This window comes from Artibeus jamaicensis, unplaced genomic scaffold (genome assembly GCF_021234435.1).
Source record: "Artibeus jamaicensis isolate MK-2021 breed Jamaican fruit bat unplaced genomic scaffold, CSHL_Jam_final scaffold_474, whole genome shotgun sequence".
NCBI classification, from domain to species: Eukaryota; Metazoa; Chordata; class Mammalia; order Chiroptera; family Phyllostomidae; genus Artibeus; species Artibeus jamaicensis.
This window is the reverse complement of record NW_026522046.1, coordinates 20,933,668-20,954,082: the sequence shown is the minus strand read 5'-3', so window position 1 is coordinate 20,954,082 and position 20,415 is coordinate 20,933,668. Positions and strand designations below refer to the sequence as shown.

Below are 20,415 nucleotides of genomic sequence, written 5' to 3'. Positions count from 1 at the left end.
ATTTGTTTCCCATCGCAATTCATCCCTCCATATGCTCTTCTATGTCCACCCACACCCCTTCCCCCATAATCACCACACTGTTATCCCTGTCCATGAGTTCTTCCTCTTTTATCTTTTTTGCTTAATCCCCCCACACCCCCAACTTCCCTCCCTCTCCAGAGCTGTCAGCCTGTAGGTCTGTCACCATTTTGCTTATTAGTTCAGTTGGTTCATTAGATTCCACATATGAATGAAATCATATGGTAGAAGTATCTTTCTCTTGGTCAGAAATTGGTCTTGATCATCTGATAAAGAACTGGTCTGAACATGTAGTTTTTAAAAAATTTTTGAATACCATTATTTTATTTATATTTAAAATTTTTGTTTTTAATTACTGTTGATATTCAATATTATTAAGGTATAAAACATAGTGGGTAGACAATCATATACTTTACACAGTATTCTCCTCAATATCTCCAGTACATGATTAAAGCAATTTTATGTCTATCACACCTACCTTGGAGAAGAACCCTTCTGGAACTTACATAAATATCCTTTTTGTGACAAGGTCTTCCATTAGAATTTCCTCTTAGACCCTACCATATGGTGGATTTGCCCACTGGTAGGTTAAAACTGTATTAAATATAATCTGTTTCCTCTTCCTTGTCCTGTTTCTTAAGGATTAGACCAAGAAGTCCCACCTATTTCTGCCAAAATTTATGTCAACACTTATTCATATAACACTGTGTTAGCATAGGGTCATGGGAAAATAATTAATTTTTAAAAAATGAAAAAAATGATTATGTCCAAAGAATACTTGCTTTTGAAATTGTTAATGCATAAAAATAAGAAAATTTTAGAATATTTATGAATAATAACATTTTATTTTAAAAGGTTTAAAAGGAGTTTTTGCATTTATGAAATTACATCAACCAACCATAAAGAGAATAAGTTGAAATAAAAACTATCTGAGAGTCAAAACAAAAAATTACTACCTTTAGTAACAGTGGTAATAAAATAATAGATTGTATATAGAAGGCAAATCAGGGAAGAAGAGCCAAATGTCAGAAGGGAAACATCCCAAGTTAGAGTATTTCTAAGGAAAGCAATAAAAAAAATTAAAGAGAGGCTAAATTGGGACAGTTTCATGTAATTAGACTCAAGAATAATAGGACCACAGGAGGTGAGAATAGAGTGAACAGAGAAAAAATAAGAAACATATATCTGAAAATTGTGCCAAAATGAAGATACATTTTAACTGGTAGATTGAAATACCTTTGAAGACAGGGAAGAATATGTTAGATAAATAATAATTAGATATATCTTGGTAAAGTTATATATGTACGTGTGTGTGTTTCTGTGTCCTATGACTGCTGTAATACATTAACACAAACTTAATGACTTAAACAATTCAAAGTTTCCTCTCTCAGTTCTAGAAATTAGAAATTTGACATCAGCTTCATTAAGTGTAACCAAGGTTTCGTCAGGGCTACTTTTCCTCCATCGGCTCCAGGGAAGAATTCATATTTTTGTCGCTTCTAGATTCTGGTAACTGAGGACATTCCTTAGCTTGTGGCTGTATCTCTCCAATTTCTGTGTCTCTGGTCACATTGCCTTCTTTCTCCTCTTCTGTGTTTTCAAATCTCCCCCCGGTCACTCTCTTATAAGAATACATGTGATAGCATTTAGTGCCCTCCTGGATACTCCAATAAACACCCCCCTTCTCAAGATTTGTAACTTAATTATTTCTGCAAAACTATTTTATGCACTACAAGGAAACATCTACAAGTTTCAGAATTAAAAAGTAGGTGTCTTTTGAGGGCCCATTACTTAGCCTTATGAGCTACATATATGCATGCATGCATATGTAAATCTTATACGTACCCAGAAAGAGATATGGATTATATGCATGGAGCAAAGCTTTACTTGTTTTTAGATTTTTATTCTATAGATAATTCAATATAGTTGAAGGAAATACATTTAAATGGTGACATTATAAATTTAACCAAATATTTATTTATTTGCAAAGGCAACCAAAAGATCCGCCTAGCTATAAAAAAGCTTGGTTTATTTTTCCTAAAGAAAAAAAATTTGTTGAATTGTAGAAAGAAGGGAGATGAGTCAAGGTTAGAAACTGAGGGAGAAGAAACTTGTTTTATAAAAGTCTGGCAATAAGCACTATAGCTTAACAGAGACTTAAACATCAAATCAAGTCTCAGTGCTGGAGAGTTGGCTCCGCTCAGTCCAGATTTACACTTTATCTCTAGGTAATCTCCTTCAGTCCAATGGCTTTATATACTATCTCGATGCTTGCGATAATTTAATTTATATCTCTAATCTAGACATCTTCCTTCAACTCAACTCTCATCTAACAAAGTGGTTTGTTTTCTCTCTCTCTCTTAGATATCTAATAGGCATCTGGAAGTTAACACACTCTCAAATAAACTCTTGTTTCTTCATTTAGACCTTCTGCACCCACAACTTTCCTGTTCTCAGAATAAGATAAACCTATTCAACCAGTTACTTAGGCAGAAAATGTTTATTTACTCCTCTTAATTGACATTTTTTAATTCCTGCATTGAATGAATAAATAAATTGTGAAGTGACATTTATCTCAGTACATACAGTGTGGCATATATTTTAAAATATATACATTATGTAAGCATATACATTTTTGGTAGTGGACAAAATTCATATATATATTAAAAAACTTAAAAAGTTATCTTGAGTTAGTATGATTACCATTTAAAAAATATTTTCTAAGATTTATTTCAATGAACACACACCTTAAAAACTTGAACCAGTACGATTAACATTTTTTACAGATAAGTAAAAGAAACAAGAGAAAATTAATTGGGACATGGATATGAATCATCAAATTATTTTGAAGATGGAGGGTCTCAGGTACCTGTCTTCTTACATGGTACAAGTAGTTTATCTCTAAAGTTGCCTTTAAAATCTGTTGAGTAGGGGTGTTTTATATGGGAAAATTCCCCAAAATATTACACCGTTGAATTCCTTTTGGTGAGTTCCAGGTAAATTTAATAAAACTGATACCCCCTGCATTGGATTAAGACTAGCAATGTGATACTTTTCATCAGGATATTAATGTATAATAATTTAAATAGTTCTTCAAGGAATAGTGAGAACTAAAAAAAGTTGAAAATATGATTAAGAGACATCATGAAAATGTCAGAATGTTTTCCAGGGATTGAAAAATATATATGAAATAGAATTCCATATAGTAGTGCTAGACAGTGATCGAGAAACAGGTGTTCTGGAATCTGACACAGTCCTTGGAAGCCTTACATCTACTCTAGGAGGAATAAATAGTTGCCTCTGTACTTGGCTTTAATGCCAGGGAAATTGAGAGAAAGAACATGGTACTTACTCTCCATCTTTGAAATCTTCAAAAATCTAAAAAGAAAGAAGAAATAGTGTTCTGTTAGAATTTTCACTTAACATTTCACACATGACTTCAAAGAGAAAACTCCAAGGGGGATTATTAAAATTTTACCGTTCATGGTTATGTGAAAATGTTAATTCACTTACCAAAGAGAATATTATACACACATTTGGTTTAAAATTGAAATGCTACAGCAGATGTTAGCATTTGAGTTTTTCACTCACTTATTACCTTGCACAAAGATAGTAACTTCAAAATTATCATATTACAATGCTGTAAAACAAAGACACATTTCAATTAAAGAAAGCCAGGGAAATATCTTTAAGAACAGTGGGAAAGGAAGAGTCTTCTTGGATGAAAGATATTGTTTTGTGCTTGGGGCTATAGACTAAAGGCTCATTTCCACTGATGTGAAGAAAACGTAGCTAAACCGAGTTATGTTCTTTCCAAACTCATGTTTCTGGGAATCGCATTTCCTACGGTCTGTACACAAAAGCCTAATAGTATAATGAAAATTTGCATTAAACACATAAATGTAATCCTTTATATCACAAGGACTTCTAGACAACAGTACAAAAATCTGTAGCTATTATTTTTCATTAAAGAAAAAGATAGGAGAAGAGAAAAAGAAAAGTAAAAAAAAATATTATGTGAAAACTGAATTTGTTCATAGCCATTCTATCAGGAAAATAACATCACCATGAAAGTTAAATTTTATGTAGAAAGGAAGAAGAAAAATATGCTGAGATATTAATTAAATGGTAAAAATTTAAAATGTCAAAAACTTAAAATTGACACAAATATGCAAATTATTATCTGCCTAACATCTTACAGGGGTGTCCAACCTTTTGATGTCTCTGGGTCACACTGGAAAAAACAAGTTGTCTTGGGTTGCACATTAAATATATTATGACATAATATAAAAATATTTTATAAGGTTTTAATTAAATTTATAATTTTATTTTTTAATATATTCATAGCCATCCTGAGCCATATGTGGCCCTTGGGCCACTGGTTAGACACCCCTGGAAGTCCAACAAAAATGGGTATTTTAATACCTTATAAATTCAAGTTCTGCCACCCTTTTTATTAGAAAAAATAAGAAACATATATCTGAAGGTTGTTAAGAGAGTCATTGTTTCTGAAGGATATCTGCTGCAATTGAAATATTTGCGTTTTTCCCAATTAGGAAGTAGAAAATTGGTAGGATTGTGATTGGTTCCTAGGTCTTTTAAGAAGTCTTGGATATTGGTTTAAACTGTTAAAGTAAAAACTTGCTGGACAAAGTCAACAGGAAGGGATGATTTTATTCAATACTGCTGAAATAAAGGAGAGAAATTGAACTTGTCTGTAACAAAAACTGTGACAATGTTAAGTGCTAAGGTGAGTCAAAAAATTCTTGAGGACATTTGGGATGGGTTGACCAGTTGGTTGTGTTGAACACACTGAGTTATTGAATTTGTAAATGTTTTTTTTTTGTCTATGATTAGGCCATCGATGTTTGGTAATTGGCTCCCATCAAAGTTATGACCTTACCTTTCACAGAGCCTGGCAGATGAAGGCATGACCTTTTTTAATGTCTAGTTTCAATGCAATAGTTCCCAGGTCTTTGAGAAAGATATTTACTATGTAGTAAATCTGACCAAAGGCTGGGAGATTTACATACATTTCAAGGGGTCGAGAAAGAAATAAAAATTGTCACATTTCTAAAATAGGTCAGTGGCCTGCAGTCCGGAAGAAATCTCTGTCCAAAGTTGCATCAAATTGAGAACATAAGAGCAGGGAGAAATTCCTACTATTCATGACAGCATGGGTGGAACTGGAGAGCATTATGCTAAGTGGAGTAACCCAGGTGGTGAGGGACAAATACCATATAATCTCACCTGTAAGTGGAACCTCATCAACACAACAAACAGCAAGCAAAATAGAAGCAGAGACATGGAAATAAAGAACAAACGGACAGTGACCAGAGGCGAGGTGGCAGGGAGATAACAGGGGAAAAAAGGGAGAGTCAAGAAACTTGTATCCATGGACAAAGACAAAAAGATAAGGATGGTGGGGAGAGGATCAAATGTGGAAGGGGAGTAGGGGCCAGTAATGGGAAGGAATGAGGACAACTGTAACTGAACAATTAATAAAAAAACAAATAAATAAAAGAGTATCTTGGTAAAGGCAATGACTGAATTTATACTGCAGGTTGAATTAGCTGCATCAGTAATATTTCTCTGGTGTTTTTCTTTTTTCTCCCCCTTGGTTAAAATTAGGCATAGCTATCCTAAGTAGATAATCCATGCACAGATAGATAGGCAGACAGACAGACAGACAGATCATTCTCTTGGCATATTCATTTCAACAATTTTTAAAATTCTTAACATTGTTAAATAAAATATTGTAGTTTATTCTTCAGAGACTTCGTTAAGTATGTATTTTCCTCCCTGAACTGTTGAAGAAAATTTGAATCAATCAATCAATCAATAAAAACAAATTGAATGAGGATTTTTTTGCTTAATCCTTTTACCTTTTTCACCCAGACCCATAGCCCCTCTCCCGGAAGTGTTAGTCTGTTCTCTATCTGAGACTCTCTTTCCATCTTGTTTGTTATTGTATTATGTTAATTAGATTCCACATATGAGTGAAATCGTGTGGTACTTGTCATTCTCTGGCCGGCTTACTTCACTTACCATAATGATCTCCAAATTCACCCATGCTGTTGCAAAGGGTGAGATTTTCTTTTTTTATGGCCTTGTAGTCTTGTGTAAATATATCAGCTTTCTTATCTACTCATCTACTGCTGGGCACTTGGGCTGCCTTCAAATCTTGGCTATTGTAAATAACACTGCAATGAACACAGGGGTGCATATAGTCTCTCGTATTTGTTTTTGGGTTTCTTTGTACATATTCTCAGATTATATCTTACTTTAGTTTTTATACTTGATATACAATTAGATAGCCATCATATGACTATGATGCATTCTCTTATATGAATATGACAAAATCCCCTTTTTACTCTCTCTTGGAATAGTTCAGTGAAAGTTTTTATGGTGCTCTTTTGCTGAACATTAATAGACTTCTATATGTATAAATGAATGTATTTATGCAACTCCCTCTGTTTGTGTAATTGTGGTGGTCCTTTCTTTATTCTTTGACCTTCTGATGATTCCACCAAGATTATGTCTGTAAATAACCTATTGGTTTATCTTCACATTAAGTACATTCAGTCAAAAACCTTGTATTTCCTTTATTTCTTACCATCTTAATTAAAACAAACTATAAAGAGAACATTTTTTAAAGATTTCGTAAGGCTACAAACTACCACAGGAAATTTGACTGTTGAGTTTGTCTTCTTTAGGAATGTTGGGAAGGTTCCATTTATTAAAATATTCTGTTAAAATGTCACAACAGAAATTACATTAAGATTTACCCATGGAATTTATCTTCTGATTGATCAGAAATTAATTTACTTTAAAAAATTACACCTTTCCTCCTGATGTTTCATATATCAAAGATTCCACATCCAAAGGATGCTCAAGTGATTCCGAAAAACACAATGGATCCTGGAAGGATCCTGAAATGGCCCCTGATATTAAGGTGGTGGTGTTGAACTGAAAGCCTGATAATTCACCTACCACTTGTGTGTGGGTGTGTTTTCCCTTCATCTCAAGATGAGGAAGAACCATAAAGCAAACATTTCCATTTCTAGTGATACTAAAATGCTATCTAAAGTGACTTGACTTTTATACCAATTCTCTAACCAGCTGAAGCTGATCAAGTACCATGAACTTTGAGTGAGGATGGCAGACTCCTACTAGCTCTAACAATAGTCACACAGGAAAAAAGAAAATGAGACTGACTTAGCAAACAGTGTATGGACATGTAGACTCACTTTGTTATATCTTGAGTACTAGTTTTCAATTCTTAACATAATCAACAAGTCTGCAGATTTCTAAATCCTAACACCCTGAACTTGTCCCCTTTAGTGAACTACAATAAATTTATTCACTAGATATGATCCATTGTCATATAAGTTAGTAAATGTAGCTTTGTAAATTTTAGGTTTTAAAAATAATATTATTTGTTTGTCAAAAGTATAAATATTTGTCTCTTAGAATTGAATAGCGCTTTTGTGAAAACTGAGCAATTGTTCCTAATGTTTTCAGGTCTAACCAAGTTTTCTATGCCAGCTGGTATGTGACTTCCGACTTTAGATTTCTGTTCATCTACTTTTTTTTTTTTTTTTTAGTTTATAGGAAAAGCAATTTACATAAGTACATGTTTGGGGAAGGTCAAAGAGTGGAGAGCTGCAAAGGAGCAAGAGTTGAAAGAATAAAGAATATAATTTGGTGATTATAAGCATGTATATATATTTAAAAAATACAAAACTGATGTATATTGTTTTACATTTTGTCTCTTGGTAGCATCATTTTGTTTCTACCCTGTTGTAGACTGCTCTGCCTGGTTCTAGGAATTGTAACTCTACCTTTGTGGCTAAGGGCAAGGGATGACCTTTGGAATGCAAGCCGCAAGAGACAATGCTTGTCTCTGGTAGCAAACACTGCCTCAGTTTCCTCCCTGCCCACAAAGAATGGCCTGAAGTCCTTGACGGGTAAGACCCCTCACAGTGGGGGGCAACCTAAGCCATACTTGATCACATGGGAGGACATCATGGAAGGACTCAAGGGACTGCAACAAAGAGCAATGGACTCTCGCCCCCTGGGCTTTGACAAAGCCCGAGTCCCCAGGTTCTCTGAGAGAAGCGCTTTCCTGCTCTAATTTCCTTAAACCTGAATACCTGATGGGGAGGGGTGCAGCTCCTTGTCTTGCTAGAGCATGTCTTGGGGGAAAATCTGGCATCACAAAGACTTCCTGATAAACTTGTGAAATCTGCTCTGCTAAGAGTGCTTTCATTCATATGTTAAGTGTTCTAGCAGGAAACCTTAAAACTCTGTTTCTGACAGACTCTGATTCAGACTAAGCCCTCGGATTTCTTCAGAATGTTATCTACTGTTTGATCCTTGCTGCCCTGTATTCCTGTGTATTACAACCCAATAAAAGGCCCTGGAGGAGGCAGCTCAATGCCTTTTTCCCCTGAGAAACTGGCCACTGCTCACCGCCTTTTTCCCCTGGGAAAATGGCCCTTCTCCTCCCCAAGCAGATCACATCATGTCTCAGTCGTATTTGCTCCCAACCGTAGTGGCTGGGGGGACTTGCGAGGAAAGTCACCCCCACACTCCCTAAGGAATCAATCTTCTTATTTTAAGATTGGATCTTGTTTTATGATGAAAAAAGGGAAGCATGTATATTTGGTTTCTTTTTGTAATTCATATTTGACATTAAATTCATAAATTAATTAGATGAAACAATATTGTTAATTACAGTATCCAGTGTTTCAAGATCTAATCACTTAAAAAAAGATACCCATCTATGAGTGGTAATTCAAATAAACATCCAACTAAAAAGAGAAAACATATTTTTAGGAGATAAATGTTGAAGTTATTTGGGAAATAAAGAATTTGAAGCTGTAAATCATCTTAATATGCATATAATTAATTGCTGATTTTAAATTGTGAAATTTAATTAAATATGTTTTAGATTTTTGGGTTTTGTAATGCTAAGTAAAATGCTAAATGATAGATGTGAGAAGTCGATATTATCCTTCGGGCATTTGTGTTCATCTGTATAATAGCTTTCTCTCTAGATGTGTAAGAGAGCTACCAATATTTTTGCCTTGATTTACAGGAAAATGAACATTCTATAAAGGGTAAATCTATTAATTAGAGACCTGTGCAGCTTTCTTTCTTGCTTGTGTAATCATTAAATTGATTTTTCCAGTCCATCATGTAATTGCTCCAGCGATGGAATCCTGCTTTCCATTCTTGTTCTGCTTCATCAATATTTCCTTTAAAACATAGAATAAATTGAATTAACCTAAATTTAATTTTTCTTTATGTTAATTTTAAAATAATTTTATAACATGCCAGTTTTTTCAATTACACTGCACGGCAATTTCTATTTCTCATGATTTATTATCAGCTTTTCTTAATACCTGAGTAGCTTTTAATAAATTATATATATATCATATAATAATAACATAATGCATTTGTATAAAACATATATAAGATACGAAAATGTATAATACATAAAATGCAAACATTGGTGTATAGATCATATATCAAATTATATTGCATTGTTTTTGTTTTTATACAAAATTATATATTTGTTTGTTTTAAAAAAACATATATAATATTCATTTTCTTCATTACTCCACTCATAACAAAATTGTAATACATCATACTTACATAATGTAATTATAATTCAGTCTCATTTCTGATGAATCACTGATCAATCACTATATTTTTTGCATAGATAACTTTATAAACGGCATTATGTATCAATTTTGCACTCAGCCAATATCAGTATATTTTAATTCTAAACAACAATTAGTCATTAAAAACATTTTATTGAAACTAGTATAGAAAAGCCGTTTATTTTTTTAAATATTTTATTGATTATGCCATTACAGTTGTTCTATTTTCCCCCTTCATTCCTCTCCACCCTACACACCGCCTCCCCCACCATTCCCCACCTTTAGTTTATGACCACGTGTCTCAAGTTCTTTAGATTCTATATTTCCCATACTATTCTTGCCCTCCCCCCATCTATTTTCTACCTACCATCTATGCTCCTTATTTTCTGCACCTTCTCCCCCCTTTTCCTTCTCCCACTCCTCTGTTGCTAACCCTCCATGTGATCTCCATTTCTATGGTTCTGCTGCTGATCTAGCTGTCCTCTTAGTTTGCTTTTGTTTTAGGTGTGGTTCTTAATAACTGTGAGTTTGCTGTCCTTTCACTGTTCATCTTTTTTATCTTCTTTTTCTTAGGTAAGTCCCTTTAACATTTCATATAATAAGGGCTTGGTGATGATGAACTCCTTGAATTTGATCTTATCTGAGAAGCACTTCATCTGCCCTTCCATTCTAAATGAAAGCTTTGCTGGATAGAGCAATCTTGGATATAGGTCCTTGCCTTTCATGACTTGGAATACTTCTAGGAAAGCCGTTTGTTGATTGCTTTGCAAATTAGAGAGATTACTAAAATAATCTCTGCATTCCAGTAATTTGCAAAGTATATGCATGTGTCGAAGGAGAGAGGTGTTTTGTCAAAAATAATGTGAGGCCATGAACCAAAAATGGTCTATGTTACAACAAAAATCTTGGAATTCTGACTTATTTGAAAACATATATCTTGCATTAAATAACAAGGTTTGTGAACAATGGAAACTTTTAAATTGTAAAATTTTAAAATGATATATTTATATTTCAAATATAAATAGTCTAGAAGATGCTTTTCACTGTTTAAATTATAAGTGTTTATACCTCTGTAGCTATCTTCCTTTATAAACATTTATGTTGCTGAGCTAGACATTGATTTTTTTATATTTTTATTTAATTATTTTTCAAGTGCAGTTTTCTGTCTATTTCTCCCATCCCAGCCCACCTTGCCCTGTGCTCCCCACCTCCCTCCCATTAACAAATTGTTATTTCTATTTTCCTAAAAATAAGACTTAGACTATTTTAAATATATAATTTTCAGTGAGAAATTTTAAATAAATGATTATAAATTTTAAAATATTAACTTAGAGAAGACAGCTCATATGATGTTATTATAATATATGTAAAAAGTGCCTTTCTTTCATTCATATAATAATGGGGTGCATTCATTGATTCATTTTTAGTTTATATAAAAATCTAAATACTTAAAACATTTTTACATCAAAATATTCTCTTTAGATTAAACAGGTTTGCAGTGTTCATAATGTTTGGAAATATTCAAATATTTGAGAATTTATTTTTAAAATGTCCAATTTTTATGCAAAAATTACTTCTAAAAGTCAATGACTATAAAGACTCAAAAACATTAGATGTGGGAGAAAGATGTTTAATATTGTAACCAAATTAGCTATTTTTATATTATTTCTTATGATAACTACTATGTTTAAAATGCTACATGCATGGAAGAAGGACTAGAAAGTTCAGAAAGAACTAAATATTTCACATAACAAATAAACCATTGGTGATTTAGCATTTAGATCATAAATTCAAATACTTAGATAAATTGTCTGAGATGTGATTTTCTTTTCTTGTTGAAATAATTCTAAAACTATCAATTCATATACAAGCAAATTTATTTGCTTATGTGTCATAATCAAACATCTGTATGATATATTGTATTAACATACTTAACTTTATATTGTATAAATGCTCTGCAAACCTGATTATATTTTTTATTTAGAAGTACTAAACTTTGACTGAAATAATAAAACATAAATAATTTAAATATTTTCTAACAGACTGCAGAGAAACTGAATATACTGTAATAAAGAATAAAATATTTTGAGTCTCGTGACATAAATCAAAACCAAAACTGAAAGTTTTTCTCCTCCCCTCATCCCCTCCAAATTGAGACTATTATTTAAGTGTTCCGAGATTTACCATCTGTGAGATGTAGATCACAATGTACAAATAGCTCTGGCCAGTGTGGCTCAGTTGGTTGGAGTCTCTTCTCATGGGCCAAAAGGTCACAGATTCAATTCAGGTCAGGACACATGCTTAGGTTTCAGGTTCGGTCTCCAGCTGGGTTACATTTGAGGCAATTGATTGATATTTCTCTCTCACATCGATGTTACCCTCTCTCTCCTTCTTTCCCTCTCTCTCTCCCCACTTCCTCTCTAAGCATGTCCTCGAGTGAAAATATAAAAATAAAGCAACTCATCCCCCCAAAAAAACATGCAAGGTACTACAGTGTGAAATAAAAACAACAACAACAACATCAGCTTAGACTTTGTAGAGATACGGGTCAAAATTCCAGATTGACCACTTATTGTATAAGTGATAGAAAGAATTTACAACTTTTCAAATTAGGACTCTACTCTAAATGGGGATACTAATCTGTTTTGTAGCGTTACTGTGAAGGACAAATAAATGGTGTACATGTTACAGAATCAAACTCTATGAACCTATTGGAAGCTCCATTAATGAATTTATTGTCCTTGTCACAAAAATTTATTTCTAACTGCTCCTTATTGGACTCATGTACAACTAAATCAGTACCAGTAGTTCACACACACATCGATACAGTTTTTTCTGTAGTCTTGTAATCTTCGATTTACCTGCATTGTTATCTTCTCTGGAAACAAAAACCAACCCACCAAAAAACAAACAAAATAGATCAATCCTTCTTCCCTACAGAAACAGTAATAAAAATAAAGCCATATTTTGGCTTGGCAATTAAAAAAGAACAATATTTCAAAGGAGCTGATTCTATTTAGTCAAGTCCGAGAAGTTAAAAAAAATCAACACCAAGAGGTAAGTCAACCCAAAATTGTTAACAGAGTTCAAGTTTGAAGAAGGAATTACATTGATATTGAATTGTGCTGAGCATTATAATAAAACTATTTTATGTATTTTGAGAGTTCACTGAAAATCCCTTCTGCTCCTCTTACCATTTGCTTATTTCCATATTTGTTGACAAATTATTATAATTACTTAGAAATGCATATTCCTTATGCAGTATATCAGAACTTATTAGTTTCCTGTCATAATTTTGAGTATGTGATGATAGAGAGTGAATTATATAAACTCAAGCTAGGTTTTGTGATGATTTCATGTCCTTATAAAGTGAAACAAAAGAATGGAACTTGATTTAATTATTGGTTACCCCGCATTTTTAATGTTGTAATGTTTTGTTTTGCTTTTAATGAGAAGTAGAAAATACAGAATATGGAAACAGAAAACATTTTGATTTTTTTCTCCAAATTAGTTTTCCACTTTCATTTCTGGTTTTCATTTTTGCTAAATGATTAGCAAACAGAAGTACATGATTCTTCAAAGTGACCAATCCGAATGGCATCTTAGGGTCTTAAATGTATATGTGTTCTTCTTTAGAATTGACAAGTAACAATGTGTCATCATTTATTCAAAGGCCTAAGGAGCCATTGGATGTAATATATGAAACTCAAATGTTTTCTTTTCTTTTAAATAAATGTACTCTTTCACTTTTTCTGAAAAAATGTTAATTTCTTATTGACACTGACTGGGTCATTTCTCTATTTTCTTTTTTACCCCAAATGATTCTGAAATTTTATAGCTACATTTTTAATGAAAACTCTGAGTTTGATAACATTTGAAACAAATATTGTGCATTTTATTTCTTGCAGATGCGCATAATAACAGCATAGGCATGTGCTAAAGTGTGGCTGGGAAATTAAGTGCTAGAATTCATGTGTTTAAGCAAGTCTTAGGGGTTGTTTTGTTTGAGAACATTTATTGCTCAAATGTAAAACACTACTTATAAAGCTGATTGGATTTTCATCTTAAGTCAGGTGAGCATTATTACTATTTTCCTTTTAAGAAATCCAGCCTTTAACCATTCTTTGAAACTTTCTTTTACTTGTAGAGCTTCATTTTATTAAACAATATTTTCATTTAAGATTCCACCCAGGTCAGCTGAATAACTTCAATGTTCAAAATATCAAAACTTGAAATGTTTGAAGTTTTACAACTTGAAAAATATAAGGTTTGATAAAACATGTGCTTTTAATCTTCTAAACACCTTCATAAAAATTATTTATAAAACCTAAAAACCTTTAATTTTACATTGTTTTGCTTTGTTTAAATGTGACTTTATTGTTAATGAATACATTGTTGATGTTATAAAACCACATGCATTTACTATAAAATGTATAAAATACATTTAATGTAATTTTTTTAATAAAGTCTCTGAGACGAATAGTGTTAAAATATTGTTATATTTTCAGGACACATGGAAACACTAACCCAGAGCTAGCAGGACATCTCCCCACAGTGCTGCTCAAACTACAAAGCTGTTCAGCACCGCATAAGAAGGAGCAGAAGCTAGCTAAAATGTTCAAATTTTGTTTATTAAATCTACTTAATGGCAGTTTAATATTTAGAGATAGAGACTTTGAAGTACATCTTCAGATACTGCTAATTTTTAAATTTCATTTTATCAACAAATAGATCGCAATAGAGCATATGTGACTGAACCAGAATAGCTCAGTTTGGCCTATAATTAGTTAGTCATTTACAATCCCTCCAACCTCTCTCTTAATTTTTCTCAAATGATGACCTGATTTCAAATATTTAAGTAAAGACTAGGAATGTGTAGTGTGTGATATGTTAAATGGTACCTCTTCCCTTGGCAGATTAAACATGTTACTTCATTGTTATTCACACCCAGAAGTCACAAGGGCATCACTGTATCTCTGCCAAGGGATGCGGAGCCCATCCCTGGACATATATTATGTCACAAACATTTGATAACTTGCAGAACACTGGTATGTAAGAAACATTTCCCAGACAGATGGAGTACATAATTATAATTTGATGAATAATGTGTGATAATCAGAAGGCATATTGAACAATAAAATAGAGTTGAGGTGCCCCTATTTGTCTGAAACTAACCCCTTCTCTCTTTAAATAAGAAACTAAACACATCTGTTAATTTGTGACATTTAATATATAGTCTGAAAACTACAGTGTTATGATGAACAGAATAGTAAAGTGTAAAGGAAGTGGCCAGCAATATGTCTAAAGGTTAAAAGTCAATTACTTTGATTTGAAAAAAATTAGGTAAAAATTGCCTAGAAAAGTCAAATGGATTATAAACAGCTGCTCATTTTAAACCCAGGCATTGAATTGAATTTTTTTTTTACTATCACAAAAGATGTGATTGTTCATGTTGGATATTCAAGTTGATTTAAATAATTTTTCACTAATAAATTTTCAAATAATATATTTTGAACCAAGTTTCTTCATATTTCCCTACATAATTCTAGGAAATCACTTCTTGAAGACTAGTTAACTAAATTACTCTCCATTTATGGCATTATGTAATATATGTACATGTTCTTACATAAATATCTCCAAGTTCTGAATACATTTAGAAATATTTATATTGTGCTTTAAATGTAAATTTTAGAGTTTCTTCTCTTTTACTGATAAAAAGTTCCACTATCAATAAATTTGTTTTATCTCTCACTGAGTATAAATTATATTTTGTTCTAGTTGTAGTTATAGACACTATGTAGTTTATATATTTATTTATTCATTACCATTAATTAATTTCACAAAAATGGCTGACTAGCAAGTAGTACCCTATTTTAGTTCCACAACTGTTTTATGTTCTTCTAGGGAAAAATTTGTATTTTAGGTTTATTCATTTAACTACAAAAATATTACTCATGTAGTAAGCCCTCAAAACATACCCAAACTTACTGGAAGAATGTCATTAATATAATGTACTTACTGGAATCAAGTAATTATAAAGCCACAGATTAACTCCATCAACCATAGCTTGGAGAGTCTAACCTTTCCCGCTTTTACATAACCCACAAGCAATTATTTAACTAAGTACTAAAACCACACACTTGTTATTTCCAAGACTTTGGGAAAGAACAGTGTCCAGAATCGGCATTGTTGAGCACGTAGCTTAGTATAGACTTTCGGTGACTCTGTGTTCAAGGTTAAATATTTTTGTTCAGTGCTTTTGAAGACAGGCCACCTGGTGCTGCTATTCTGGTTGCCATCTGGATTTCTAAAAAAGAAAAAGAAAAAGACGCTATAGCTCTACTGAAACCATTGTTAGATAAAAATATTGTTCTCAGAAAACAGAGGTTTTTAACAAGTCAGAAAAAATTGTGCATCTGTGTTAATAAGGTCAAGCATAAGTGAACTTGGTTGAATGTTTTCAGTACCTTGAAGCAGTATGTCAGTTAAAATTGGGGGAAGTAAAATTTGGAGAACTTTTTACATGTGTTTCTGCATAAATAATACTCATAAAAACATATTTTCTATTCTGTAATGATTTTTTAAAATATGCTTAAAGGTTAGTGTTATTATTTTTTCATCTTTTCCCTTGTTCCAGGCTCAGTCTTTCACAACAAACATTAATAACATCTACTAAACATCTCTTGCATCTATTTCATTCTATCCATTATCCTTATTGACTGAGTATGGGACCAGTTACACATTTCCTTATTATGTAATAAACACATTACTCCAGGAAACTGCCTTTAGTCTCACTTTTAAGTTGATCTTACCTTCTTGAAGATCTGTTCACAGAACAAAATCCTCTTTTTTTAAATAAAATCCTTTTAATAACTCCAAGTGAGTTCAGATAAAGGTTAATAAATATGATGCCACCCATGTTTCCAAGCTTATTTTCAGATATTTTCTTCATAAGCCAACCAACAGAAATTAGGAATAGTTCCTTAGTAATTTCCTTCTTTATTTTAATTACTTTGCCTTTGCTTCAGCTATTACTTCTGCTTGAAAGTATTTTATTCCCTAACATCATACATCTGATTCAAAACTTGTATATTTCCTTTTTGTGATGATAATTTTCATACCTCTCATTATATTTTTAATAGTCCATTCTTATTGTTTTTTCAATTACTATTTTTTCTCATATGCCCTCTTCTACCTTCCCTCTAACCCCCACAGGAAAACAAATGCAGTATGTAGAATCTTATGAACAAACAGAACTAACAAGCAAAATAGAGACAGACTCATGACCAGTGAGCAGGATGACAGTTGTGGAGGTGGGGTTGCGGGATGGAGATACCCATCAAAAGAGAAAGAACTCAGGCACAAGGATAACAGTGTTATTGTGGTTTTTACATCAATATCACTTGACTCTATTTTTAGAAATTTATAATTCTGGCCTCATTCACACCTTTACAGCACTCAGTAATGCAGTACTACTTTGATCACACAGATGGAAATTCCAATGGTGAACATTGCAAAAGTGGCTCCAAGTAGCAAATCCATAGGTTTTCCTTTAATATATATTTTAAGCAATAATTGTGAGACAAACATTGCTCAAGGCACCAGAAATAGAAATAAATATTGGAAACAGTTTCCTTCAGGGTATGTACAAACAAGCATATCCATGAAAATAAAGAACCACCAAGGTATGGTAGCCTAAACCAAGTATAACCAGCAGGGCACATCATCAGAAGGGGGAACAATTACTATGTTTGGAAGGATAGTAACTGAAGAAATGAACTCCAGCTGAAGGAGAGGATACAAGGAACAAAAAATTTGGGAAAACTGAAGAAAGGGAACAGAATTAATATAGGCAGAAATAACGAGTGTTCATTTTAGTTCAAATACTAATGAAACCTAGTTTTCTTGGGTTCTAGGACAGGGATATGCTATTAGAGTTATAGCTTTAAGATGTTAGTGTTATTACATTAAGAACTGACAGTCTAGAAAAACGGTTTAGACTTTAGCCTGTAGGTACTTACTATTTGGGGGAGATTTTTTTTTTTACTAAATGGCTTACTGTGAATAAAACATTTTTTGAATTATTGACCTAGGGGTAATATCTAGAATAATTAAGCAACCTGTAAAAATAGTCACAGGTACTTTCATCATAAACAGAAGATTACAGTGATGAGGATTAACAAGCCATTCCTTTCTCTTAGAGGCCTTCTGCCTTAAGCAAAGTCATATACAAAAAATTCCAGCTGAATTTTCCTGAAAGTTCAGCACATAAAATTCTTCATCACTCAATACTTTGTGTACAGAAGGGAAGTTGGCAGTAGCAATAGCAAATATATTTTCTTTTTTACCGCAAGCCTGTGAACACAGTGGATTTTGGAAAGAGAAGCAGACTTTTGTCCAACATGATTATCTAGAGGCAGATTTTGCCATCAAGAACTTACATCAAACAACCAATTTATATGTTATAATAGATGCAAACATACTCAACCATGAATTCGGGTGCTTAAGCGATAAGTAGCTTTTGATGGACTAGTTGATTTTACTTAAGAATTGGATGATTTAATAAGACCTATTAATAAGCAGAGCTATTCAAGCTAAACCCATAACATAACAAGATTGAAACCTCCTGCTTTAGGATATTATTTGAGAGAGGTCATGAAGCAATTTCTCCAGTTCACAGATGGCACACTTGTCTAGGTGAATTATTGAGTCTTTCTTTTTTCCTTTAAAGCCTTGGAAACCAACAAGTAGACCTGCTGGAGGCCGGATGTTCAGCCGGAATAATCATTGGTCTGATTCGTTATAGCAATTCTTATGTTCCTAAATTGCCCACTTGCTTTCTAACTGCACTCTAATTAACTTATGACAACATTTTAACTGCACATTCATTTCTGGCTTGGGCAAATGGCGACTTAAGCAGAGCTGACTTGTACTTGAGTTCAACAGCAAAGCAGTAATGGCACTGCCAGTGTTGATTTAACAAACGTTGTCTTATGAAATAACTCATGACACTCCAAATTACAATGCAGAGATAATACAGTTCCTTTGCCTATGGATGCACATTGAGTTTTCAAGAAGTGATTAAAATAGCTATTGAAGGGATGAAGCATTTTACTCTGTAATTTGAAGAAATCTCCAAAGACTTTAAAGTTTAACAAGAGATATTAGTCTCTTCCTATCTGTAACAATTAAAAAAACTTTGTGAAATACAACATATTTTCCAGATATATAATTATAAAACACATATAATTATAATCTCAACATTATAAGATGCGTTTAAACTTTTTAACCTTGCTATTTAAGAAAAATTCTGTTCTTATAACAAAATAGAGACTTTTAAATGCTAATGCCTAAAATTTTCTATGAACAAGTGAAATAAAGAGTGAATTTAAAAATTTTTTGTTTTATTTTTATTATCATATTATTTTTGTACTTTGCAATATCTAAAAGTAATCTACAGATCTTCTGTTATGCTTATCTTTTTAAGTAGGTTTGAAAAATTTAGATTTTATTTTAACCAAAAAAGGTATATTATCTTTGTAACATCTGTTAGGTGCTAGAGATAATAAAATGGAGATAATAGGAAATAATAGGAAATAAGCAGTAAGTATCAGTGAGGGGGGCAGCAGTGAGGGGGTGTAATAATGATGGAGACACAGATGAAACAGCGACACTAATAAGCAGCAAAGAATACAAGAGATCATGCTTTTCCTAAAATCATATTCTTGGCTTCATTTTGTATACAGAAAACTCCTGACAATAGAGATAGACATAAAAAGAAGTTTTTGACTCCTTCTAGGGGAATTTTCTGTGACTGCAATACATTTTTGAACTTAACCAAATTTCATTATTGATTTGGTTTAATTAAGTGTTCCAAAACCTGTGCAATATTATAGCTGACTAAAAGAGAGCTTTGTTAAGTTATTAACAATTACATTTATTTTTAACTATATAATCAACCAAGATGAGTTTAGGACCCACTGAATTCTATTATAGCCACTTTGTAGTAATTTATTAATTCATTTCCAATATCTCAATCATACTGGCTTCATTTTAATCTACAAAGCTAATCCTAAATTGATTGGTTTTAGAAAACTTCTTATACTGAACTTCATGGTTTTCTATAAGCGTCTAAGATGAATATTCATAAAAATGAAATAGTTTAAACAACTTTTCTTTGCATAGATATACAAATATGCCTATTTCTGCTTGAGTCTTGTATATTATACATATTACATATGCATATTTGTGCATATACATGCATGTGTCCATGTGTGCCTATATTCTGCAACTTGAATATTAAAGAAACCAAACACAATTGAACAAATATTAGTTACATAAAAATTTAATGTATATCATAACATTCTATTGCACCTCACTGTAAAGATGTCAAATTATATAAATAATGAGTATATTTTGAGCATTTTGCATGCTCAGCATCTATCATAAACCTAAAGAGAAAGTTCTGAAATATTTGTTAAAATGTGAAGTGAATAGCCTTCAGAACTTTGGATAATATTTGCATTAATTTAGTATCTGTTATAAATTATTATTTTTCATAGTATTAGAAAAGAGAAATTCACTTTATTCTCATATGTTAAGATAAATGTCTTGTAAACATTACTTTAAAGATTAAAAACTTGAAAACTCCCATTGAGTCTTCAAGTGCCTAATGACACAATAATACTATATTTATCTTCAAAGTCCTGTATCAGCTGATGAAAAA

The 20,415-nt window shown here is 32.3% G+C and overlaps 1 protein-coding gene across 3 annotated transcripts in view; it reads right to left on the bottom strand.

Annotated features, from left to right (window-relative positions):
- The window catches only part of BCHE (butyrylcholinesterase), a 77,673-nt gene that overhangs the window by 22,764 nt on the left and 34,494 nt on the right, over positions 1–20,415 (bottom strand). Inside the window, exons 3-6 of one of the 3 annotated variants that reach the window (XM_037141100.2) lie at positions 15,830–15,996; positions 9,165–9,281; positions 3,371–3,396; positions 163–1,639 (exon numbers count right to left, since the gene is read on the bottom strand). In XM_037141100.2, coding sequence (XP_036996995.2) covers positions 3,389–3,396; positions 9,165–9,281; positions 15,830–15,996 — 292 coding nt within the window. In that variant the 3' untranslated portion in view covers positions 163–1,639; positions 3,371–3,388. Of the gene's footprint in view, positions 1–162; positions 1,640–3,370; positions 3,397–9,156; positions 9,282–15,829; positions 15,997–20,415 lie in introns of those variants that run through there. The other 2 variants (XM_053657799.1, XM_053657798.1) reach the window with 2 other exon arrangements.